The 25,717-nt window shown below is 45.9% G+C and overlaps 2 protein-coding genes across 5 annotated transcripts in view; one reads left to right on the forward strand and one right to left on the reverse strand.

The window, feature by feature from the left end:
• Positions 1–6,214, forward strand: part of COQ4 (coenzyme Q4) — a 66,986-nt gene extending 60,772 nt beyond the window's left edge. For 3 of the 4 annotated variants that reach the window (XM_030206973.1, XM_030206976.1, XM_030206975.1), the window contains exon 7: positions 4,583–6,214. In XM_030206973.1, coding sequence (XP_030062833.1) covers positions 4,583–4,745 — 163 coding nt within the window. In that variant the 3' untranslated portion in view covers positions 4,746–6,214. The remainder of the gene's footprint in view (positions 1–4,582) is intronic. The other variant, XM_030206974.1, reaches the window with a different exon arrangement.
• Positions 6,215–6,316: 102 nt separating this feature from the next.
• The window catches only part of TRUB2 (TruB pseudouridine synthase family member 2), a gene marked incomplete in the record, with an annotated part of 118,964 nt that continues 99,563 nt past the window's right edge, over positions 6,317–25,717 (reverse strand). Inside the window, 1 exon segment of the mRNA XM_030206972.1 lies at positions 6,317–6,743. Coding sequence (XP_030062832.1) covers positions 6,391–6,743 — 353 coding nt within the window.

The raw sequence follows: 25,717 nt of genomic DNA on the forward strand, positions 1-25,717 counted from the left end.
GAGGTCTGTGCACCAGCCTGGGAGCAAAGAGGATTAATAGTAACATAGTAAGTGACAGCAAATAGACTCCACTCTGCTCAATAGTCACACTCATTATCAATTCATCATTAAATCAACGAGTGTGATATTATATACTTGATTATGGTCTTTCTTTCATGTTTCTGGAACAAAGACCACAGAAGTCTATCTGGCCTTATCCTTATGTTACAACTACTGGAATTGCCGTTGAAGCCCACTCCAGTCTATTCGTCTTCTCATTTCTGGGACACAGACCGTAAAAGTCTGTCCAGCACTGTCCTCATGTTCCAGCCACTGAAGTTGCTGTCTAAGCCCTTTCCAGCCCATCCTAAACCAGATTGCCATGTATGAGACACAGACCATACAAGTCTGCCAGGTATCAGCCCTAGTTCATCACAGTCAGAGTCGCCATCTAAGCGTCACTTGACACATCCACACACATGCAGCCGTTTAAGGTTAGGTTTTATATAACTTCCATTTTCTAATTAGAGATCCTCTGTGTTCATCCCATGCCTTTTTGAATTCCGTCATCATTTGTGACTCTACCACCTCCTTAATGGAAGACTTTCCACATTTGTGCTGTTAAAGCAAGGAAGAGGAGGAGACAGCACTCAAAGAACTTGGTATTCGGTAGATGAGAGGCTGGTGCAGGTGCAGATGCAGCTTATACTTCCACGGGAATCCCGCTGACCTGCTTCCATCCCCGCGGGAACCCCGCAGAACTGCTTCCATCCCCGCATTAACTTCCTCCGTTCCTGTGGGAATCCCGCGGGTTCCGCGGGATTCCCGCGAACCCGGTTCCCGTGCAGCTCTCTACTTTCTAGTTACTGATGCTGTGTCGGGCAAAACATTGATGGGGCTATATAGCTCTTGTGGCCCACCCAATTCTCTTGCCTATCATTAGGCCAATGGATCCCAAATTTGTCCTTGGGGACCTCCAGCCAGTTAGAATTTCAGGATATTCATGAGATTGCCATGCGCTGCCTCCACAACATGCCTATTTTCCTAGCCCCAAGCCTGTGGAACGATCTTCCACCTTCTATATGTAGTGACAAGCCGTAAAGCCCGTTACAATGGCGACATTTCTGTTGTGCGTAATGTAATGAAATAGCCAAACGGGCAATATATTTTATTTCTGAAATGTAAAGAGAGTGAGAGCGTCTATATGTGTGTGTGTGTGAGAGAGACAGAGAAAGTGTGTGTGTGCGTCTGTGTGAGAGAGAGAGATTGTGAGAGTAAGTTCAGAGAGACAGAGATTGTGTATATGTGTGAGTGTGAGACATAGAAAGTGTGTGTGCGTGCGTCTGTGTGAGAGTGAATGTGCGAGTGTATGTGTATCTGTCTCCTCTGTCCCCTCCCCCCTCTCCAGCCACCCAACGAGTCTCCTCTCTCCCCTGCCCCCCCTCCAGCCACCCAGTGGTTCTCCTCTCTCCCCTGCCCCCCTTCAGCCACCCAGCGATTCTCCTGTCCCCCCTGTAGCCACTCAGTGATTCTCCTCTCTGCCCTGCCCCCCTCCAGCCACTCAGCAATTGTGCTCTCTGCCCTTCCCTCCCTCCAACCACCCAGCGAGTCTCCTCTCTCCCCTGCCCCCCCTCCAGGCACCCAGCGATTCTCCCTTCTCCAGCCACCCAGCGATTCTCCTCTCTCCCCTGCCCCCCTCTCCAGCCACCCAGCGATTCTCCTCTCCCTTGCCCCCTTCTCCAGCCACCCAGCGATTCTCTTCTCCCTTGCCCCCTTCTCCAGCCACCCAGCGAGTCTCCTCTCGCCCCTGCCCCCTTCTCCAGCCACCCAGTGAGTCTCCTCTGTCCCCTGCTCCCCCTGTAGCCACCCAGCGATTCTCTTCTCTCCCCCCCCCACCCAGGCACACACCGAATCTCCGTCACTTTCCCGAGCTTGCCTCTTTGTTTTTGGCCTGCCCGCTGCCCCAGCCGAACAGCTGATCCATACCAGTCCACTCCCTGCTCTGCCGCATTCACTCCCTGCAGCATCCCTTCGCTGATGCAGGACGCGGCCAAAACTTGACGCCGTTCTGACCCCTGCAAATGAACAGTGCTGGCTCTTGATTTGCCCGGCAGCAGGGTCGATCTGGTCCTGCCTCTAATCACGTCGGCAGAGACCTGTGAGGTGCCATGCATGCGCAGCACATCGGTCACTCTTCATTTATATAGTAGGACTGTTTTAGAACATTCATATTCTTGTTAATCATATTTCTAGACTATGACCTATGAGGGGTTGTTGTTGCCATAATTCTGAATGCTCGATGTGCAAAATTATGTGTGCACCTTGTTCGAGTATGATTGCTGCTTTCCTGTTTTATTTTAAAATATCTTTATTAAATCACCAACATTACAGAATGTAAACCAAAATTAGGCTTCTGATAACCATCAGATCAAACAGTGCAATAAACAAGGTGATAATGATAAGTACCCCAGCCTTCAACCCTCCTCCAACACCCCCATGTGTATACTGCATATGTACATACCAAAAAATACACAACAAATCACCCCCACCCCTCCCAGCAGTGGAGTAGCAGCCTAGTGGTTAGTGCAGTGGACTTTGATCCTGGGGAACTGAGTTCGATTCCCACTGCAGCTGCTTGTGACTCTGGGCAAGTCACTTAACCCTCCATTGCCCCTGGTACAAAATAAGTACCTGAATATATGTAAACCGCTTTGAAGGTAGTTGCAAAAACCTCAGAAAGGCGGTATATCAAGTCCCATTTCCCTTTCCCTTCCCACCCAAATGGTCTCCAATTATCCAAACACAGACAAAAGAGGTCTCAGCAGGATTAAATAACCCATCACATCTCCAAGGATTTCAAAAATTGAGAGTGAGCGCTCACTGATAACATACTCAGATAAGGAGTCCACAACTTGAGAAATCTTTTCTTAATGCCTCTATTGGCCACAGTATGTCTCTTCATGAGCAAAGGTTTGTGCATCTGGTTCCTCCACTGTGTAAGCAAAGGGGGTGTATCCTGAATGTAGTGTACATAAGTAGTGCCATACTGGGAAAGACCAAAGGTCCATCTAGCCCAGCATCCTGTCACCGACAGTGGCCAATCCAGGTCAAGGGCACCTGGCACGCTCCCCAAACGTAAAAACATTCCAGACAAGTTATACCTAAAAATGAGACAGCAATTAACTTAGGTTTACGGAGGAACAAAGTTGAAATCTGTGTACTCTCTACCACATTTTTCCATATCGTCCAGAAGACGAGATGGTATGGCATCCTGAGAATGATCATGCATGCAGCCCAGATGGAGCCACAAAGCTCTCCAGAACCGACTTGACTGGAGGACAATCCCAAATACAATGTTTATATATTGCATCCAGTGTGCCACATTTAAGACAAGTCCCATCTGAGGGTAGACTCATCTTTTTAGTTTGAGATGGATGTCTATAGATGCACATGATAAATTTGTAATGAAGCTCCTGAAGTTGGATGCACTCTGCCAGTTTTGGTCCTTCTTTCAAGCTAACCAGAAAATTGTCCATGGAATGCTGTACAAAGTCTTGGATCCATTTATCCAGTGTTGCTGAAAGAGCAGTCACACAGAGGTTCTTTTTCAGACTCTCTCATAATACCAACCCAGCAGGCCTTCATGTATTGCTGCCTATGGCCAGGGTTCATCAAAAAGAGATTCCTCAAAATCAATTCTATATGTATAAAAAGGAGAATTAACATAATGATGCAATTAGTAATATGCTAACCAGTCACTTGATGGGAGATCACAGGTTTGCTGGAACATCTCGAACGAAAGCAAACATGGGTCATTCTCTTCTAGTATGTGCAGTACTGACACTGCGGCGGGCCCAGTTCTGAAAACAAATATGCTGCAGACCAGCAGGAAAATCAGCATTCCGTGGAGAAATCTTGAGCAATGAGCATGCAGTTGATACCATTTTTGGACATAGGTCCATGCCCATTGCAAAGGCTTCAATAGAGGATGTACTTATAATGGTCTAGGAAGATTAACATGAAGGAGGAAACCCAAAGAGAAATCTGCATGAAGCAAATTTTCAAGGGCATAACTGCAAAACTCTAACGTGCCATGGATCTAGTCTCTGACCTAGCAGAGATGACAAGCTACAGTATAAGCCTTTAAATCTAGTAATCCCATGCTACCATCTCTTCGAAGCAACTACAAAAGGGAAAGGTTATTCCCCACCAACACACAAGCTGCTTTCATGTTTTAAATTGGAGTTCCTTTCTTCTTTTATTGTATTATGTACACCACTTTGGTATATCAATGTTTTAATAAACATATTAATTGTGAATATCCTGAAATTTCAACTGGCTGGTGGCCCTCAAAACAGGTGTCTTGCATCTACAGCAAACTGATGAGATGCTTTTAGAAAAGTCTTGTAAGCTATTTTTCTTAAGCACAGAGCACCTGTCCTTAGATATGTTTCAAAGCATCTGGCAGTGCGACAAGTTTCAAAGTGCTGTTTCCACTCTAAAGATGTTTGAGTTCACTGATTGTGGAAGGGCCAGGTGTTCTACATTGTGTCTTGTGTCATCATCAGTTAAGACAGAGAGTAATGTACTGTTTGGTTTGCAGGAAGCTGAAGCTGCTAACATCAGAGCTGTTACCCTGGGTGGTTCACTGTGGACGTAATTCCCGCTGTGTACTGAATATCTATTATGAGAAACGCTGGGAGCAAACACTGGAGTCTCTGCAGGAAGAACTTGGAATTACACCACCTCCCACAATGAACATGTGAATTCTTGTCTTTCTACCACTACAGCTTGTGAGACTTTCCCCATTGTATGGGGAGAAAAGCTGAATGAATAAGCCCTTATTTTTGATGAGCTAATACATTGAAATAATTAGAGAAGCACACAAATAAAATGAAAATAATCACAATTACAGGCATAACAACATTTCCTAAGTTTTGACATGCTTCTAGAATTCCAGAAGAGAAGGGCTGGAAGGTACACAAGATTGTAACAGAAGTGTCAGTATTGAAGTTTAAGTGAAATATCTCCAATGGTTTAGGGGTAGAATCATGGACAATGGACTGTCTTCTTTGGTTGGTAGGGCCAAACCCTGCCCCACCTCAAACTCCATACACAGCTCTCACTACTAATTTTAATGTCATTTTTTTCTTCCATACTGGGATCATAACCTTTTCTGTCCCTCCCCCTTACCAGGCCCACTGCCACCACTGCTCTCCCCCTTTTGGAAGCAGAGTGAAGTGAATTCAGCACTGGCACAGGCCTCGAACAGGCCCGCACTCATGGACTGTTGTGTCCCATTTCCATTCAATGCAAGACTTCCCCTTGCGTGGGTGGAGAGGTCCGCTTCTTCTAGGTCTGACAACATTGAATCCATATTGTTCTATGGCTCCAGCAAGGGAAGTGTAGGTGCTGGAGGTAAGATACACGAATCTTGTTCCCCCCTGCCCTCTAGTCCACAGTAGCCAGTACCTGAACTTGGCTCAAAATTTTGGTGAAGCCATAAACTGTGTGGCCTACCCTGTTACAACACCTACAGCCAGCGTTCATGTACCTAATTTCTTTCATTAGTCTTGTGTGTGTGTAGTGATACTAAGAACTAAAAAAAAACTGTTTTGAGTCACAAATGTAAAAGGTATATAGGGGGTGCCTTCCAAATCCCTTAGAAACCATGGAAAGGGTTCTCTTCCTTGTTCCAAAATGCAGGTTTCCCAGAATTAGCAAAACTTGTACAGTTGGTAGAGGAAGGAACAGATTCATTTTGCCCATGCATCTTGGGATTTAATCAATAATTATCAAAGCCTAAGACAAGTTATGTTTATCCAAGACACCAGGTTTCACACGCAAACAAACTTGCAGCAGCAGGGTTGCAGTAGCACAGCTATCAAATTTATATAAACTGCTAACCGAAGAACATTAGAAGACATTGATTTTATTATCACATTACACCACCATGCTGAGGTTCCTGCTGCAAACTTCCATCTCACTCAGCAGTAGCCTACTCTTGAGTTATCTCATGAGCCTTTATTTGCAATGATGGGGCTTTCCCCCCACTAGACATTACAGTGAGCATCTTCATCCAGCAGTCACAGCAGCACATGGCTCTTTAAAAACCATTTGTGATAAAAGTACACTACTTTGGCCAGTAGGTGTTGCTCTTGTTCAGTGGTTGAAACTACAAAGGTTGCTTTTACACTTGCCTTGGCCTACTCAAGCAGCAGAAGTGGCTGTAGAACCAAAGCCACAATTCCTATTTGACAAAACCTAGCACTGGGCCATCAGCCAGATGTATCAGAAGTTAAGGAGATACTGTCTGAAACTATTCCTTATTTAAATGCTCCTTCCACAGAAAACTCTTTGCAGTATGAAACATTTCCATTAGAAATGACAGGTAATTTTCTTTGAATAAACTTAAGCTGCTTCCCTGGTCTGGTCTGGGCTGGCAGCAACTGTAACAACCTCAGTATGATCTGCACTTTCCAGCAGCGCGTCTTGTTCTGTGCTACCACTATCACAGCTCACTATTCTGTGTTTAAGAGCCAAGGCCTTCTGAAGTTCTGGCTCCAGTCTGGGTGTGCAGTGTTTGATTGCATCCCTGATACTCTGCAAGTTCCAGTGTGTCCTTAAGAGTGCATCAGACAAAGTGAAAATGCCATCCCGTGTCCTGCGCACACACATGCAAACTGCTGTTGACTTCAGCTCCAAGCCAATCTCATGGATGATTTTACGCAGATACTGCTGGGTCTCATGGAGGCACTGGATCTCTAGAAGTGGTAGAATAAAAAAAAAAAAAAAAGACAAAAAATCTGCAGTTAAGAATTTGGAGAGTATATACAATTATTGGGGGTTACAAAAGGCTTGTAACACAAAAAATACCAACCAGTGCTGAGAAATCCTCTTAAATTTTACTGTAAGTCAAAGCCATGCAGCTTTGTAGAAAAGACATTCCTGTGAAACAACTAATGCTGTGTTGATCTATTAACTATGTGCATTAAAGCTCTCTCTATAAGCTGAGTCTTACAGAGACATGGAAAGTTGGAAATCCTGATCCGATTCTATGCAGACCTTAATGTATGCCCTTCAGTAAAGAAGCTTAATCTCCTTATGCTAAATTTAGATTATAAGTTCTCTCTAGCATGAATACTCCATGATATGCTTATCTTTATGTCCAACGTAGTCCTGTTATTTTGGGCTATGAACTAGCCTGAACTGGATTACAGTACTACAGCCTTTATTCACAGCTAACTGGGCATTCCATATCATCAAGCTGATCAATCCATAGACTGGTGGGTTGTGTCCATCTACCAGCAGGTGGAGATAGAGAGCAAACTTTTGCCTCCCTATATGTGGTCATGTGCTGCCGGAAACTCCTCCTCAGTATGTTCTCTATCTCAGCAGGTGGTGGTCACACACAGCAGCAGCTCTGGCTAGGCCTCCAAGCCTAATCCTTAGGTTTTGTTGAGGCCTGGGGTTGAGGGCTCTTTTGAGCAAGTGCAAACCTGGTGGTGCCAGGTCCCTCCTTTTCTCCCCCCTCCCGCTGGCTCCGTTTAAAAAAAAAAAAAAAAAAATTTAAACGTCTTTAAAGGCGTTTAATTCGACGTTTCTTTAAACGTTCATTGCAGCTACTCACTGGGACACCAGTTCGTTACAGCTCGGAGCGGCAAGCAGGTAATTTTACCTTTTTATAGCGGGCAGGGGGTTCCCCGATTCTTCTCCTCGTGGCATATGGCGTCGGAGGGCGAGGGCGCAAAGGGTCGCTCCCCGGATCGCTGGAGCGCTTCTAGAGGGGATGCGGGGGTTTTACAACCTGATTCGCCCTTGATGGGTGACAGTTTAGTGACCGATGAATGTCCCGGTCGTTCCTCCGGCGTGGCGGTTTTTTCCCGCCATAAACGCCCATCCCCCGCTCCTCGCCTCCGCCATCTTGGCCGGCCACGCGGCTCGGACGGCTTCTTCGTGGGCCGCCCTTGAGGTTGGAGACATTAATGCCATGAACGCCCTTAATTTGGGCGACGGCACAAGCGGCTAAAGTTAAGCGCCGTTCTTCCCGCGCGGCTCCTTCGCGGAGTTTCGCGCCGGACGCCATTTTGGATGCGCAGCATGTCTCTCCCCCGCTATTGCGAGCGCCGGTTGAGAGTGCGTCTAGGGCTGTTGCCCAGGCTGCGGAAGTGCACAGTCTGGGGGGTTTCTCCCCCGAGTTTGTTTTGCTGCTGCATCAGGCTTTCCTCATGCAAAACGCTGCCCCTGCTCCCTCTTCTGATAAAGAGGTTGAGGTTCCCAGAGGTAAACGCCCTCGGGTTGATTTCCAGGCCTTGGAGGACTTTGCCTCCTCCGATGTAGATGAGGGCAGCGTGTCTGAGGTCTCCCAACGGTCCTTTGCGGATTCCTTGGAGGAGATAGATCCCCGCTCGGATGGAGCGGATGACCCCTCTGCAGCGCGGCTTTTTAGCCCAGAGGATTTGCCCAACCTGTTTTTACAGGCCATGGACACTTTGAAGATTTCCTCTCCGGAGGACGTCTCTCCCTCAGCCCCTGTTGGCTCTGCCATTATGCTGGGGACGAAGCGCCCGCCTAGATCCTTCCATGTGCATGATGCCATGCACACCTTAATTGCGGCTCAATGGGATGTCCCGGAAACGAGCCTTAAAGTGGCTAGGGCTATGTCCCGCCTCTATCCTTTGGCTGTGAGTGAAAGTGAGGCCTATCTGTGGCCTACCGTGGAAAACGGCGTTGCCGGTGGAAGGTGGCACGGCCCTAAAGGACGCCCAAGACAGAAGATTGGAGGCGGCCTTAAGGTCGTCCTTTGAGGCAGCTGCTTTAAGTTTGCAGGCCTCAGTTTGCGGCTCCTATGTGGCCAGGGCGTGCCTGACTATAGTGCAGCGGGCTTTCCCCTCGGATCTTTCCTTGAGGGCTGATTGGCCGGCCCTGGAATCGGGCTTAGCCTATTTGGCAGACTTGCTGTATGATGTCTTGAGAGCCTCAGCTAAAGGCATGGCTCAGACAGTCTCTGCGCGGCGGTGGCTTTGGCTGAAACATTGGTCTGCTGACCACGCCTCTAAATCCCGCCTGGCTAGATTGCCTTTTAAAGGCAAGCTGCTCTTTGGGGTCGAGCTGGACAAAATCGTGACCGATCTCGGCACGTCTAAGGGCAAGAAATTACCAGAGGTCAGGGCTCGGGCTAGTACTCGTCCCGGTACCTCCAGAGGACGGTTGCTGGAAGCCCGTCGGTACCGCCCGGGCAAGTCGGGTTCCTCTGCCCCCTCTTCCTTCAAGAGGAATTTCTCCCCCAAGCAGCATTCCTTTCGCAGAGACCGCCGTCCCGGAGGTGCTCCCTCCGGTCCTCCCCCAGGGTCTCGTACCCAATGACGGGGCCTTGGTCCACGCCCCAGTGCAGATTGGAGGACGGCTGTCCTCGTTTCTGGGCGAGTGGACCACTATAACTTCAGACGCGTGGGTGCTGGAAGTCATCAGAGACGGCTACAAGCTAGAGTTCTGCCAACCCTTAAGAGACGGGTTTGTACTCTCTCCCTGCAAGTCTCCGGTCAAGCTGTGGCAGTGCAGCAGACCTTGGACAACCTGATCCGCCTGGGTGCGGTCGTTCCGGTGCCAAAAAAATCAGATTGGCAAGGGACGTTACTCCATTTACTTTGTGGTTCCAAAGAAAGGAGGTTCTGTCCGGCCTATCCTCGACCTCAAAGGGGTCAATCGGGCCTGGAAAGTGAGGCACTTTCGCATGGAGACTCTCCGCTCTGTTATAGCGGCAGTGAAGGCAGGAGAGTTCTTGGCTTCCTTGGACATCAAGGAAGCGTACCTGCATATTCCCATCTGGCCTCCTCTCCAACGCTTTCTGCGTTTTACAGTCCTGAGACGACACTTCCAGTTCAGAGCCCTCCCTTTCGGGTTGGCTACTGCTCCGCGGACCTTTTCCAAAGTAATGGGGGTCATAGCGGCCTTCCTGCTAAAGGAAGGAGTACAAGTCCATCCTTATCTGGACGACTGGTTGATCCGAGCCCCCTCTTATGCAGAGTGCGGCAAAGCTATGGACCGGGTAGTTGCTCTTGTGAGCTCCCTGGGATGGATCATCAACTGGAAGAAGAGCCAGCTGCGCCCGACTCAGTCCCTGGAGTATCTGGGAGTTGGATTCGACACCCAAGTGGGCAGAGTGTTCCTGCCAGACAATCGGATTGTCAAGCTTCAGGCTCAGGTGGACTAGTTCCTAGTAGCCTCTCCTATTCGGGCTTGGGACTACGTGCAGCTGTTGGGCTCTATGACGGCCACGATGGAAGTAGTGCCCTGGGCCAGGGCTCATATGAGACCACTACAGCTATCTCTGCTGCTGCGCTGGACTCCGATGTCGGAGGATTATGCTGTGCGCCTTCCCGTGGACCCAGCAGTGCGCAAGGCGCTGAACTGGTGGACGCAGACAGACAAGTTGTCTGCAGGATTGCCTCTGGTGACCCCGGAGTGGATTGTCGTCACGACAGACGCCTCTTTGATGGGCTGGGGAGCCCACTGCTTGGGAAGGACAGCGCAGGGGCTCTAGTCTCCTGCAGAGGTAAGTGGTCTATCAACCTCCTGGAACTCAGAGCCATTCGGTTGGTGTTATTGGAGTTCATCCCGGTACTGGTGTTGTAGCCTGTACGGGTCCTGTCGGACAATGCCACGGCTGTGGCCTATATCAACCGCCAGGGAGGTACCAAGAGCACCCCTCTAGCCAAGGAGGCTATGAGTCTTTGCCAGTGGGCGGAAGCGAACCTGGAGCAGCTTTCAGCGGCCCACATTGCCGGAGTCATGAATGTCAAGGCGGACTTTCTCAGTCGCCATACCTTGGAGCCCGGAGAGTGGCAACTATCTGCTCAGGTGTTCTTGGACATCACGAAGCGCTGGGGCCAGCCGAGCCTAGATCTGATGGCGTCATCGGCCAATTGCCAAGTGCCGCGCTTTTTCAGCAGAGGACGGGACCCTCGATCCCTGGGAGTAGATGCTCTTCTCCAACAGTGGCCGACACGAGCTCCTCTATGTGTTCCCGCCCTGGCCCATGTTGGGCAGGGTGCTAGACCGGGTGGCAAAGCATCCCGGCAGGGTAATCCTGGTGGGTCCGGATTGGCCCAGACGTCCCTGGTATGCGGACTTGATCAGGCTCTCAGTCGACGATCCTCTGCGGCTGTCAGTGGAGCAGGGCCGGTTACATCAGGGTCCCGTGGTGATGGAGGATCCCTCTCCCTTTGGTCTTACGGCCTGGCTATTGAGCGGCAGCGTCTGAGGAAGAAGGGCTTCTCAGACAAGGTCATCGCCACTATGCTGAGAGCGAGGAAACGCTCTACTTCTACTGCTTACGCCAGGGTTTGGCGTATCTTTGCAGCATGGTGTGAAGCAGGCTCACTTTCTCCCTTCACTGCTCCAATTTCTTCAGTGTTGGCGTTCCTGCAAGAAGGTCTGGAGAAAGGCCTGTCGCTCAGTTCCCTTAAAGTCCAGGTAGCGGCTCTGGCTTGCTTCAGGGGCCGCCTGAAGGGTGCTTCCCTGGCTTCGCAGCCAGATGTGGTGCGCTTTCTCAAGGGAGTTAATCACCTGCGCCCTCCTCTGCACTCAGTGGTGCCTGCGTGGAATCTCAACCTGGTGCTAAGAGCATTGCAGAAGCCGCCTTTTGAACCCTTGTCGAGGGCATCTCTGAAAGACCTGACGTTGAAAGCAGTCTTTTTGGTGGCTATCACTTCAGCCAGAAGAGTTTCCGAGCTCCAGGCGCTCTCATGTCGAGAGCCTTTTCTGCAGTTCACTGAGGCAGGAGTGACTATTCGCACAGTGCCTTCCTTCCTGCCCAAGATTGTTTCTCGCTTCCATGTGAATCAGCAGCTCTGTCTCCCTTCCTTTCGTAGGGAGGACTACCCAGAGGAGTACTCTGCTCTTAAATATCTGGATGTGAGACGAGTCATCTTCAGATACTTGGAAGTGACCAATGATTTCCGGAAATCGGATCATCTGTTTGTCCTGTTTGCAGGTCCTCGTAAGGGTCTGCAGGCTGCTAAGCCTACAGTGGCAAGATGGGTCAAGGAAGCCATTGCAGCGGCTTATGTGGCCGCGGGGAAGGTGCCGCCTATCCAGCTGAAGGCTCACTCCACGAGAGCTCAGGCGGCCTCGATGGCAGAGGCCGGATCCGTCTCCTTGGAAGAGATATGCAAGGCGGCAACTTGGGCTTCGGCTCATACATTCTCCAAGCATTACCGTTTGACTGTGGCTGCACGGGCGGAGGCCCGGTTTGGAGCTTCAGTGTTGAGGTCAGGGATTTCAATGTCCCGCCCTGGGTGAGTACTGCTTCGGTACATCCCACCAGTCTATGGATTGATCAGCTTGATGATATGGAAGGTAAAATTATGTATAATCATACCTGATAATTTTCTTTCCATTAATCATAGCTGATCAATCCATAGCCCCTCCCAGATATCTGTTCTGTTTTTATTCTGGTTGCATTTCAGGTTCAAGTTTAGTCTTCAGTTATTTCAGAAAGACTTCGTGTTCAAGTTCTTTCACTTGGATTCTTCAAGAGTTGAGACGAGTTTGTGTTACAGTGAGCTGCTGCATTCCTCTCCCCTCCGTTTTACGGGGCTGGATTGAGACATAAATTCTGCCGGCACTCCCTCCCGCTTCGTGCGGCTGTAGGGCAGCTTTGTACCCCTCCTGCTTCGGCGGTGTTAGGGTCAGTCAGCTCCTCCCGCGGTTGCGGTTGCAGGATAAGCCAGATCCCCCCGCATCGGCGGGTGTGGTGTCTCTCCCCCGCTCCGCGGGGATGAGCTGGACGGATTCCCCTCCCCCACTTGTGTGGGGATGAGCTGGGTTAATTCCCCTCCCCCGTTTCGGCGGTGGTGAGCTGGGCAGAGTGTCCCTTCGTGGGTGTAATTCTCTAAGTGCTGAGTCCTGCGGATGGAGCTTTGATATCGACATACTGAGGAGTTTCCGGCAGCACATGACCACATATAGGGAGGCAAAAGTTTGCTCTCTATCTCCACCTGCTGGTAGATGGACACAACCCACCAGTCTATGGATTGATCAGCTATGATTAATGGAAAGAAAATTATCAGGTATGATTATACATAATTTTACCTTTACCCCCCCACCCCCCCCCCTTCTAGCAGCCAGTTCTGTGTCTCTCTTTAGAGCCCTATATAACTGTGCTCTTGAATTGCAGACTAGATGGTTGTCTCCAGTGGCAGCTGTCAATCTAATTGACTCACTATTACATAGCATCCCTGCTTGACACATAAGGATTTAACTTAAAAATACTACGTTCATCTGCAAAGCTCCTTTTATTTCATAGACCTTTGTACATGAAGACCATATTTATTAAAGACTTTTGTGACTGGATTTCCTTATTTTCCCCTCACTTTTCCACCTTCCCATTTCAGTAAATGGTACATTTTCACACTCAAAAAGCAACTGTCTTTTTTTTCTTTCTAAACAGAGGACAGGTGAATGCTTTCAGGGTTGACTGTACACATTTAAAGACAGCAACTTATAGTGACTGCTAGGACACAAAAGGGGCAATTCTATAACTGGGCACCTCCATTACCTAGAGGTGATGCAGTGGAAGCTTATTTTGATAACTGGGTTTATAATGTAGAGATGTACATCAGGACATAATCTGGTCCCCATCCCCACCCATTCCTGCTCAATTCTTTTCCATCACCATCATATTGTTACTGTCTCCTCGGCATCCCCACAGTTTTGTTTCCCATCCCCAACCCACATTTAACAGGTCTTGTAAATCCAAACAAAACAAAGCATCCTATAACTTGTTCAAATTTAACACAAAACATTGTAAATATACAAAAAAAAAATTAACATGGACTGCAAAAAATAATCAAGCCAAACTATGTAAAAATAATAATCCATCTACAGGGCAAGAGCTCAGTTCTGTTCTTCGCTCAACTGTTCGTCCTGCAACTGAAAAAGGACATTCGTATGATGTACTGGTGGCACAAGTTCTAAGCAGCAAACAGGCAACTTGTCAGTTTTGGCCACACATGGGATTTCTGCTGCCAGTAAGAGACGAGCAAAAGTTCTTATCCAAGTCTGACATGTATGTATCCACTTCATTGATCACTGAGACTGTTTCCTGGCTCTTGAATAAGTGTCCAAAAAATTTGCCTCCAATTCTTCTCGTTTTGGATGTTTTTTTGGTGGTTCATCAATTAGCTGCACCTCAACTAGAGCTTGATCTGCTGTCAGTGTTCGCAGTCTGTTTATGGTACTGTTCCACCCTTTGACTGTTTTCAGATCTAAATGACCCTTCAGCCTTGGATCCAGCAACGTTACTGTTATGTGTGTCTCTATAAACTGTAAAACAGCGACCCAGGTGATATGCAAGACGACTATTAAAGGATGCTATTATATGGCTGTAGGTTTCATTTCAACTGATATTTGGTTGTGCCACCAGATGTAGTGAAGGTTTAATATCTGTTGACAGTTCTTTTGTATCCCTGTCAAATAGTTCTAACACTATAACAACTTCGGCCAGCAAGAAGTCGATCAATGCGCACAATGTGGTCAGGAATTGCTCGTTTGCACCTGGTTCAGTGGCAATTGCATGCAGCTCCTCCATATTCTCTAATACAGATTTCAATGCCAGTAAAATGCTGTTCCACCAAGTTGACACACACTGCTTGATCGCTTTCTTTAGTGAACAGTTGACTTTTGTTTGCTTAGTGAGTGTAACTACCTCCTTGCAAAGTGTTATGCGCTCACTTACCTCACTGGGAAGGTCATTCGGATCAACTTCAGTTTTTTATTGTTGGAGTCGGGAGGGTACAAGATTGAGATTATGACCTGCGCAACCTAACGCAGACCTCATCTCGAAATGCTGCTTTCATATCAGCTGCATTATTGGTCACATAGTTGAGACTTGCTTGGGCGGAGATTATATTCTGCCAAAATGCTTGAAACAAAATCGATGAATATTCTCACTGGTTTATCTGTGGTCTCCCTTTCTGCCAAGAATGCAGAACATATGCACCAGTTTTCATCAAGGTAGTGCAGTGTAACTGTACTGTAATGACCATCTTGAATTCAGTCCAAGAATCTGTATTTATAAAGCTTCTGATGGCTTCCAGCTTCTGACAGAGGCTTTCTTTTTCTACAACACCTGACAAGTGACAAGAAACTGTTGTTCAATAAAACCGTATGCTGTTTATGTCCACATTGCCATATTTGTGGCCAATTAACTTCTGTGTTAAATCCTTGAAGCCATCACCTTTTACTACTACTACTTATCATTTCTATAGCTACAGAGAATGGTCTGACTTCCTTAGCACACATTCTTACAATGGAATCTGAAGTTCATACTTGAGTTTGTTGGGTTACCAATAATAGAATGGCACTGCTTTTAAATCCAGAAAAGTAAGTCAATTTCTGATTTGAGTGGAGGAGTGGCCTAGTGGCCTAGTGGTTAGGGTGGTGGACTTTGGTCCTGAGGAACTGAGTTCAATTCCCACTTCAGGCACAGGCAGCTCCTTGTGACTCTGGGCAAGTCACTTAACCCTCCATTGCCCCATGTAAGCCGCATTGAGCCTACTGTGAGTGGGAAAGTGTGGAGTACAAATGTAACAAAACAAAAAAAAAGTTTGTCCGCAAATACACAGGCTGCAATATATGCCTTAAATGAAGATAAATTTAATGAAGGTTTAATTATTTACTATTGACAAATATAAATTGACATGCAATATTATTCTGCATAACAAACCTTAAGACCACTGGTTCCAATGTGTGACTTCCATTTCAAGGCTGTATCGTATTTCACATACTTTACAAAGCTAGTGGTCTTAGTGTCAATTTTAACCAAAACAAACTGGTCACCCGACAACTCTTCTTCTAAATAAGACACTGGAGCTCACTTTGATTTCCTAGGGAGGTTAATATGCTAGATAAAATAAATGACTGCTTCATACAACAGGTTTAGGAACCAACAAGAAGGGTTGTTATTTTAGATCAAGAACTCGGTTGAATGGAAGGCTTGGTACAAGAGGTACTGGTGTAGGGGCCAAAGTTACATTGGGATACAAATTACAAAACCATAGATCCTAGGTTTACTTTATGCAGATGTTGTGGCAAATACTCAAACATAGTAGATGATGACAGCAGATAAAGACCTGTATGGTCCATCCAGTCTGCCCAAAGAGATAAACTCATTTCATAAGGTATGAGATGATACAACAGATATATACCTGAACTTGATTTGTACATGCTATTTTAAGGGCAAAGTCCGCAGAAGTCTTTCTGGCACTGTCCTTTTTCAAAAACCTTTGAAGTTGTTATCGAAGCCCTTGATAAGCTCTATTCCAGCCCACCCAAATCTATCCAGCCACGATCAAGGCATAGACCGTAGAAGTCCGCCCCATACTAGTTTTGCTTCCCAACTACCAGTGTTGCCACCTAGTCTCTGCTAAGCTTCTTTGAATCGATTCCTTCTAAACAGGATTCCTAAGTGTTCATCCCACACATTTTTGAATTCCTTTATGGTTTTCATCTCCACTACCTACCATGGTAGGGCATTCCAAGTATCCACTACCCTCTCGGTGAAAAAATACTTCCTGGCATTATTCCCAAGTATACCTCCCTTCAACCACAATTTATGTCCTCTGGCTCTACCACCTTCCCATTTCTGGAAAAGTTTTGTTTGCAGATTAATAGCTGTCAAATATTTGAATGTCTGCATCAAGCATACTATTTTCGTTGCTTTTCCTTGAACTACTTCCAGTCTTTTTACATCCTTAGCAAGATACGGCCTCCAAAACTGAACCCAATACTCCAAAGTGAGGCCTCATCAACGACTTGTACAAGAACATCAACACCTCCTTTCTTCTACTGGTTATACCCCTTCTCGATGTAGCCTAGCATCCTTTTGGCCGTGGCTACCGCCTTGTCACATTATTTCATCACCTTGAGATCCTCAGACACTAGCACCCCAAGGTCCCTCTCCTATGCCAAGCTTACCAATCTCTCCCCTCCTATCTGGTACCTCTCTTTTGGATTTCTACACCTCACGCGCATCACTCTGCACTTCTTTGCATTCAGTTTTAACTGCCAGACCCTTGACCATTCTTCCAATATTTAGAGATCTCGTCTCATGGTTTCTACTCCCTCCAAAGTATCCACTCTATTGGCAATCTTTGTATCATCCACGAAACGGCAAACTTTTCCTTCTAACTGTCCAGTAATATCATCTCTCACAAATATTTTAAACAGAATCGGCTCCAGCACCGACCCCTAAGGCACTCCACTGTTCTTTACTTTCCTCCGAGCAGGTTCCATTTACCATCACCCTCTGTTGTCTGTTGAACAACCAGTTTCCAATCCATTTCACCGCTTTGGGTCCTAAGTTCAGCACTCTCAGCTTATCCACGAGTCTTCTGTGAGGGACAGGATCAAAGGCTTTGCTGAAATCCAAGTAGATTATATCTAGTGCATGTCCTTCATCCAGTTCCTTGGTCACCTACAGGCATATTTTCAAAGCACTTTGGGAGGCTAAGTTCCATAGGTTTCTATGGAACTTTGGGAGGCTAAGTGCTTTGAAAATGAGCTTGAATGTCAATCAGATTCATTTGGCAAGATTTTCCTTTGGTAAAGCCATGTTGCCTCGGACCTTGTAACCCATTGGCTTCCAAAACGTTAACTATCCTTCTCTGCAGCAGCGACTCCATTATTTTTCCTACCACCAATGTTAGGCTTACCAGCCTGTAGTTTCCCTTCTTCTCTGTCCCCACTTTTGTGAAGAGGGATCACATCAGCTCATCTCCAGTCCTGAGGAACTTCTCCAATCTCTAAAGATCTATTAAATAAATCCTTAAGATGACCCGCCGGGACTTCTCTGAACTCCCTCAGCATCCTGGGATGTATCCCATCCACCCCATAGCTTTGTCCACTACTAGATTTTCAAGTTGCTTATAAATTGCTTTCTTCTGTGAACGGCATAATAGCCACTCCATTCCCAGATATACCCTCGGCAGACAACCGCAGTCCTACTCCAGGATTTTCTTCTATGAACACAGAAGTATTTGTTTAGCATATTCGCTTTATCCTCATCACTATAAACTCAGAGGACAGAAATATAGAACTTATAGAAACCAGTAGATCTAATTCAGAGGAGAGGAAATTTTTTGTTTGTTTTTTCTTAATATAGGATAGATAGAGATCAAGAAATCTATAAAGAAAGGGACACACAGAGAAAGGTTTAAAATTTATCAAAACATCAGATCATGCACCTGTCACATTAGAGATGGAACTTGATGTGCTATCCCCACCGGTTCCCCAGTGGCGTTTCAATGATGGGCTACTGGCAAACCCCTTGGTGGTCTCTCGCTTAGAGGCAGACATTAAAGAATACATAAATACCAATGACGATGGAAAGGTGTCCTCAGGGATATTGTGGGAGGGCCTTAAAGCAGTTATTAGAGGGAAGGTAATAGCACTACAGATACACACTCAACGGCAAGCGAGGGCTCGAACTCAGAAGATACATGCTGAACTATCAACTCTTACTGAGCAGGCCAATCAGCAGCCAGACTCACCCCACATTCAGCATCATATACACACACTTCAATTAGAGCATCGGGAGCAGCAACTGGCAGAGATGGCCGAACATTTACAACGGGTTAGTCAGACATATTTCGAGTTCAGGAATAAAGCTTCAAGGCTTCTAGCACATAAATTGAAAAAGCGATCCACTAATACATATATTCATTCTATTCAGGATGCTGAGGGGAAGCAATACACAAAACTAGAAGATATTAAGTTAGTTTTCCTTAATTTTTACAAAAGCCTCTATCAGGTTGAGAAGACATCGCAGACACATGAGACCCAGGACTCCCTAGGCTCTCCCAGGCTGAGGGTGACACACTGTTGGCTCCAATCACGTTAGATGAGGTGGCATGGGCCATAAAGGACTTACCTAACGGGAAAGCCCCCGGACCAGATGGATTCACTAATAAATTCTATAAATGCTATAGCAAGTTAATAGAGCCACTTTTAGTCCGAACCTTCAATGAGATTGAGTTCCAAACTGAGCTACCTCACACCTTGCGACTAGCAAACATTGTAGTCTTGTTGAAGACAGGAAAGGATCCACAACACTGCGGATCTTACCGCCCAATATAACTATTAGGGTCAGACTATAAGATATTTACAAAAATTCTAGCTCGGCAACTGCAGAGGGTGATGCTGAAATTGGTACATACCGACCAAACGGGCTTCATAACAGGGAGGCAAACATTTGATAACATATATAGAGTGCTCCACCTGATCCATGAGGCGGGAACCACATGGCAACCTACGTTATTGCTTTCCCTTGACGCAGAGAAGGCATTCGATCGGGTCCACTGGCCCTTTATGTTTGCGGTCTTAGCTCACATGGGCTTTTCGGGACGCTTTGTCTTGTGGCTTAAGCTTCTCTATGCATAGCCCCTGGCCACTTTGCAAATCAATGGTGCTAGATCAGATCCGCTCCCGCTGGAGCGAGGAACCCATCAGGGTTATGCGTTGTCCCCACTGCTGTTTGCATTGACCATGTAACCGCTAGCCCAGACTACACGAATGCATCCAAACATACATGGCCTCTCCTTAGGGACTGTTGTTCACAAGATAATGTTATTTGCAGATCATATCCTCCTCATATTGACTGACCCTCAAGACTCACTACTACAGGTGATACAAGGCCTACACCGATATGGGCAGCTCTCAGGCTTTCGGGTGAACATGGACAAGTCAGAGATTATGGGCCTCGGGTTGTCGGGGATGGAGGTGGCCTCCCTTCGACAGCAATATCCATTTTGGTGGGCCACTTGCTCCCTTTGATACCTGGGTATCAATCTTACACCTAAGTTATCGGACCTATATAAGGCTAACTTCCCCTCTAAAATTTGAGAGTTATTCCTCGAGTTAGAACGGTGGGAAGGGCTAGAGCTTTCATGGATGGGAAGAGTATCTGCCATAAAAATGATGATCTTACTAAAGATTTTATATTTGTTTTTAGCGTTACCGCTGCCAATGCCCAAACAATTTTTCCGCCAGCTCAGCCGAAAAGTTTTTGCTTACATATGGCAACATAAACCTCCAAGGGTGCAAGCTGTTATGTTGCAATTTAAGAAAAAAGGGGGTATGGGAGTCCCAAATTTCACTCTATATTTTCAAGCGGCACAATTGCGTGTGCTTGCGGAGTGGAGAGCTGACAGCATAAAACCCTGGCTTCACATAGAAAAACACTGGATGGGAACAAAGCAGCTAAATTCCATATTGTGGGTACCCGACGCCAACTCCTGGCCTATATTGCGCAGTCCCCTCTGGCAGTGCGCTTCCCCCTGCAAACTTGGTACGCTACATGACAGAAGTTCTTCCCCAGTAGATTATATTTTCTGCAGATGACAATAAGAACTGCACCAGGTTTCCCTCTGGGGACGGGAGGATAATGTATACAGAATATGGGAACGGAAGGGCCTTAGCTCTCTGGGTCAGATCTGGGAAGAGGGGAGGATGGTGTCGTTTGCTGACCTTCAGGAGGAGTTTGGCTTACCACCTCATCACCTGTTCCATTATAATCGGATACGAGATTATATTTATAGACGAGCCAAGGAAGAATTGGCTCTAGAGGACACAGCTTTGGAATGTGCTTTTCAGGGAGGGTTCTATAAGGGATGTGTCTCCTGCATATATGCTGCTCTGATGTCATACCATACACCTATATTGCGCTACATTCTGCGCTGGGAGAGAGACCTGAAGACTAGCTATGAGCTAAAGCGATGGGAGAGGGCTATGAGATATATGTTAAAGGTCTCTGACTCCAGCTGCCTGATTGAAAACAGTTATAAAGTGCTATATCGTTGGTATTACATACCCAACAGGTTAGCAAAAATGTATGGTCAGGGGACTGGTCAGTGTTGGAAGGGGTCTGCAGAGATGGGTGATATGTTTCATATTGCAAACATAGATGTCTTAATTGAATTGCTACTCTGTTTGCTGAAATATTGTAGTAAGAAACTCTTAAGAATCTGATCAGCATAATTATTTCAATTGCCCTGCTACTCTTAAATGCATCTCAAGATCTTGAAATGCTTTGATTTTAGCCACTTGCTTCTAAAGGCTTCTAAATTGCCTGCATTATAATGATTTGCTACACTTAAATGTTTAAATGTTCACTTAAATGTTTTAATTACCTTGCTACTTTAAACACATGCTACATGCTAAAAGCGTTTAAATTGCTTTGCTTCTAAAGGTCCTTAAATGCCTACCCATAAATATCCTACAAATTACCTGTTACCCAACAATACAATAAGGAGGCACGATCTGTTACTTGCTATATACTTTAAAAACATACAACAGCCAACATGAACACCAACAAACTGATTATGATAATCTACCTACAACACACACACCCTACAGACAATTCATACATAACCCACCAGAACAAAAGAACAATAATCAATTAAAAGGAAAAACAAATACATATGGAAACAACCAACAGAAAGGGAAGAAAGGACACAACAAAACTAGACATCAGGAAAACAAGCAACTAATAAAAATTAAGACTTCAACGCCCCTAACCGAACCTTACCATTCAATCCAAATCGGATACGTAAACGCCAGATCAGTAGTGACCAAAACGGAGACTATAACAGACTGGATCACTGCAGATAACCTTGACTTCTTCTTCATCACTGAAACGTGGATCCACAACCTTCAAGATCCTATAATTTTAGAATTATGCCCACCAGGATACAAAATTACATACTGGACTAGAAATGGAAAAAGAGGAGGAGGAATAGCCATAATATACAAATATGAGTTCAACATCACAAACACAGCTGAATCCATACTGCCAAAACTTGAAATCGCTTCCATAAGGATCAGTCACCCAAAATTGCGGGAACACCTTAACGCAGTTATATTTTATAGACCACCAGGCAACTGGCAAGACTGCCAAACGCACTTCATGGACTTTATCTCGAACACCTGTATCTCTTCCTCTAACCTCATCATAATAGGAGATATTAACCTACACCTGGAAGATCTCACCACAACAAGCACCCAAGACTGTAGAGAGTTCTTACAACTATGGGATCTACAAGGACCAAATACGCAACCAACACACGAAAAAGGACACACAGACATAACACACAAATTTGACCACGACGCAAACATTACACTAACATACACTGAATGGTCACCTATACTGTGGTCAGACCACTACAAAGCACATAGACCAATGGAGAACGAAAGACTTACCTGACAAACAAATACAAAAAACCTATACCACAAGAGGAAAAATAGATCCGGTTAAATTCTGGCAACAGATCTACAACGACGGATGGACAATAAAGACAGACACAATTCAATTCCTCTCAAATTGGGATAATAGATGTAAACTAACAATAGACAACATCGCCCCAATCCAAACCAGAACTTCGCACAGAAAGAACTCAATTACATGGTTCAACGAAGAACTGAAAAAACTCAAAACACAAGTTAGGAAACTAGAACGTGCGTGGAACAAAAAGAAAGACGATCCCACACTTAACGATTGGAAGCAACTCCGAAGGAAATATAAATACACCATAAGACAAACCAAAAGACAATACTACAAAACTGAAATTGGGCCAAATTACAAAGATACACACAAACTCTTCGAACTTGTGAATAAATTATTAGACACCACTCCAGTCACCAACAACAGCAAAGACACACCAGGAGCTGACGACTTGGCGAAGTACTTCAAGGAGAAAATCATTCAACTGCGACTTAAAATACCTGTTAGCCACATCGAATACACCACACTCCTAGACTGCCTGGACCCAGACCCTGGAATCTATCCAGCAGACAGGATCTGGACTGAATTCACAATACTACCGGAAGATCTTATCTCACAAACGCTTAAAAGATACGCCAAATCTCACTGCAAACTAGATATATGCCCAAACAACCTCATGAAATCAGCCCCTCAACAATTTATAACGGACCTAACAAACCACGTGAACTTTAGGCTACAAAATGGATTCTTCCCAAGGGAAAAAGGTAACATTTTACTCACCCCTATACCCAAGGATGCAAAGAAAAATGCTAATGAACTAACGAACTATAGACCAGTAGCATCCATCCCCTTAATTACCAAAATAACAGAAGGTATAGTGATCAAACAACTCACAGACTATCTAAACAAGTTCTCAATATTACACGATTCTCAGTCAGGATTTCGCTCTAATCACAGCACTGAAACCGTACTAGTCACGCTCATGACCAAACTCAAACAATTGATAGCAAACGGCAACAATATTCTACTGTTACAATTCGACATGTCAAGTGCATTTGACATGGTTGACCATGGAATTTTACTACACATCCTCGAATACTTCGGAATCGGAGGCAACGTTCTCAATTGGTTCAAAGGGTTCCTCACTACACGCTCATATCAAGTGACATCAAATTCGACTACATCAGCTACATGGATACCTGAATGCGGAGTTCCACAGGGATCCCCCCTCTCACCGACCATATTCAACCTAATGATGACACCCTTGGCCAAACTACTATTGAATCAGAACCTAAACCCATATATACACGCTGATGATGTAACGATCTTAATCCCATTCAAACAAGATCTAAGGGAAATCTCCAATGAAATCAAGCAAAGCCTACATATTATGAATTCCTGGGCAGATGCATTTCAGCTGAAGCTCAATGCAGAGAAAACCCAATGTCTGGTTCTAACCTCGCAATACAACAAGAATAAATTTACCACCATCAACACACACCTAAACTAAATCTACCAGTGTCGGACTCCCTAAAAATCCTTGGAGTCACCATTGATCGACACCTAACACTTGAGAACCATGGAAATAACATAACTAAAAAGATGTTTCATTCAATGTGGAAACTAAAAAGAGTTAGACCATTTTTTCCAAGAACTGTCTTCCGCAATCTGGTACTATCATTAGTACTCAGTCATCTGGACTATTGTAACTCACTCTACGCTGGCTGTAAAGAGCAAATACTTAAAAAAACTCCAGACAGCCCAGAATACAGCAGCCAGACTAATATTCGGCAAACCAAAATACGAAAGCGCGAAACCCCTGCGGGAAAAACTACACTGGCTCCCACTAAAGGAACGCATCACGTTCAAACTTTGCACCCTAGTCCATAAAATCATCCATGGTAACGCCCCAGCCTACATGTCAGACCTGATAGATCTACCACCCAGGAATGCAAAAAGATCCTCTCGCACATTCCTTAATCTTCATCCTCCCAACTGCAAGGGTCTGAAATACAAATCAATGCATGCATCTACCTTTTCCTATACGAGCACGCAGCTCTGGAACGCATTGCCACGTAACCTGAAAACGTTCTATGAACTGACCAATTTCCGCAAACTATTGAAAACCTATCTCTTCGACAAGATATATCACAAAGATCAACATGTATAACGGTATAATCTAACATGTGTAACTGTATAATCTTTAAAACTTCCAGACTGTCTTATAATGTCTTATAATATCTTTCTGCTTTGACACCTTCATGTATTTCTCTACCATGTAACACAAAACCCTCTGTAAACCAAATGTATCTTCACTGCTATTTCCAGTATCCATGACGAATTGTAAGCCACATTGTGCCTGCAAAGAGGTGGGATACAAATGCCATAAATAAATAAAATAAATAAATATATGGTGGACTTGTCCCAAGATACAGGTTTACTGGTCAGAATTACTAGATATACTAACTCAAATCACGGGAGTGAATTATCCCATCAAAGCAGAGACTTGCCTTTTGCACTTTTGTCCTGTTGGAGTCCAGCCGACAGTGCACCGCCTGGCTTCGGTGTGGCTGGTGGCGGGGAAAATCATGTTGGCATCAGCATAAAGGAGCCCTCTTCCGCCACCAGTGATAAAGGTCACATATAAAATGGACTATTTAAGGGGAACAAGGAACCGTACACTGGGCAGAGAGCAGCAGGTGAGAAGCACAGCTGCTGGAGTGCCAGGCGCGAGCTCCATCGCGGCTGCTGTGCGTCGCGAGACCCTGCAAACAGCTGTGGACTCTTTATCAAGCTAAGGCTGCAGTAGAGAAGACACGGGAAGCTTGAGTTGCCGTCCGCCTTCTTACAGAAGGATCTCGTGGTGCGATGCAGGAGTGAAGACGTGTCTGAGAGACGCTCCTGCCAGTCCCGCACATCTAACGAAATTAATCAGCTATAACGCGGACTAATTGGCTTACCTGCTCTTGCAGTGGATAAGAGTAAGATCGAACGCTGTACGGCTGGAAGATCTGACAGCGAAAACCCGAATGGCAGCGAAAATACAGCGTAAAGAGAAAGACAAAAGTAAAGCGGCCGCGGAGCCTAAGATGGCCGCCGGACAACAATCCCCAAGTTCAAGCGTGGGGTCCATGTGGACAGCGGAAATCACGGCCGAAGTTACAGCGGCGGTGGAAGCAGCACTCGATAAAAAGCTGCAAGCAATCTTTGACCGAGCGGATGCGGCACATGAGCGGCTGGACGGCTTCCACCTCGACCTAGATCAAATGCAGCAGCGTATTAGTGATGTGGAAGATCGCCTGACAGAATCTGAGCAGCCAACGGGGGCTTTGTTAAAAAAGATCACGGACTTAGAAAACAAAATTGATGATCTAGAAAATAGATCAAGAAGGAATAATCTGCGGCTAATTGGGATACCAGAACAAATTAAAGAAACAGAGCTGGGCACGTTTTTGG

The sequence above is a fragment of the Microcaecilia unicolor genome, chromosome 6 (genome assembly GCF_901765095.1).
Source record: "Microcaecilia unicolor chromosome 6, aMicUni1.1, whole genome shotgun sequence".
In the NCBI taxonomy this organism is placed as follows: Eukaryota; Metazoa; Chordata; class Amphibia; order Gymnophiona; family Siphonopidae; genus Microcaecilia; species Microcaecilia unicolor.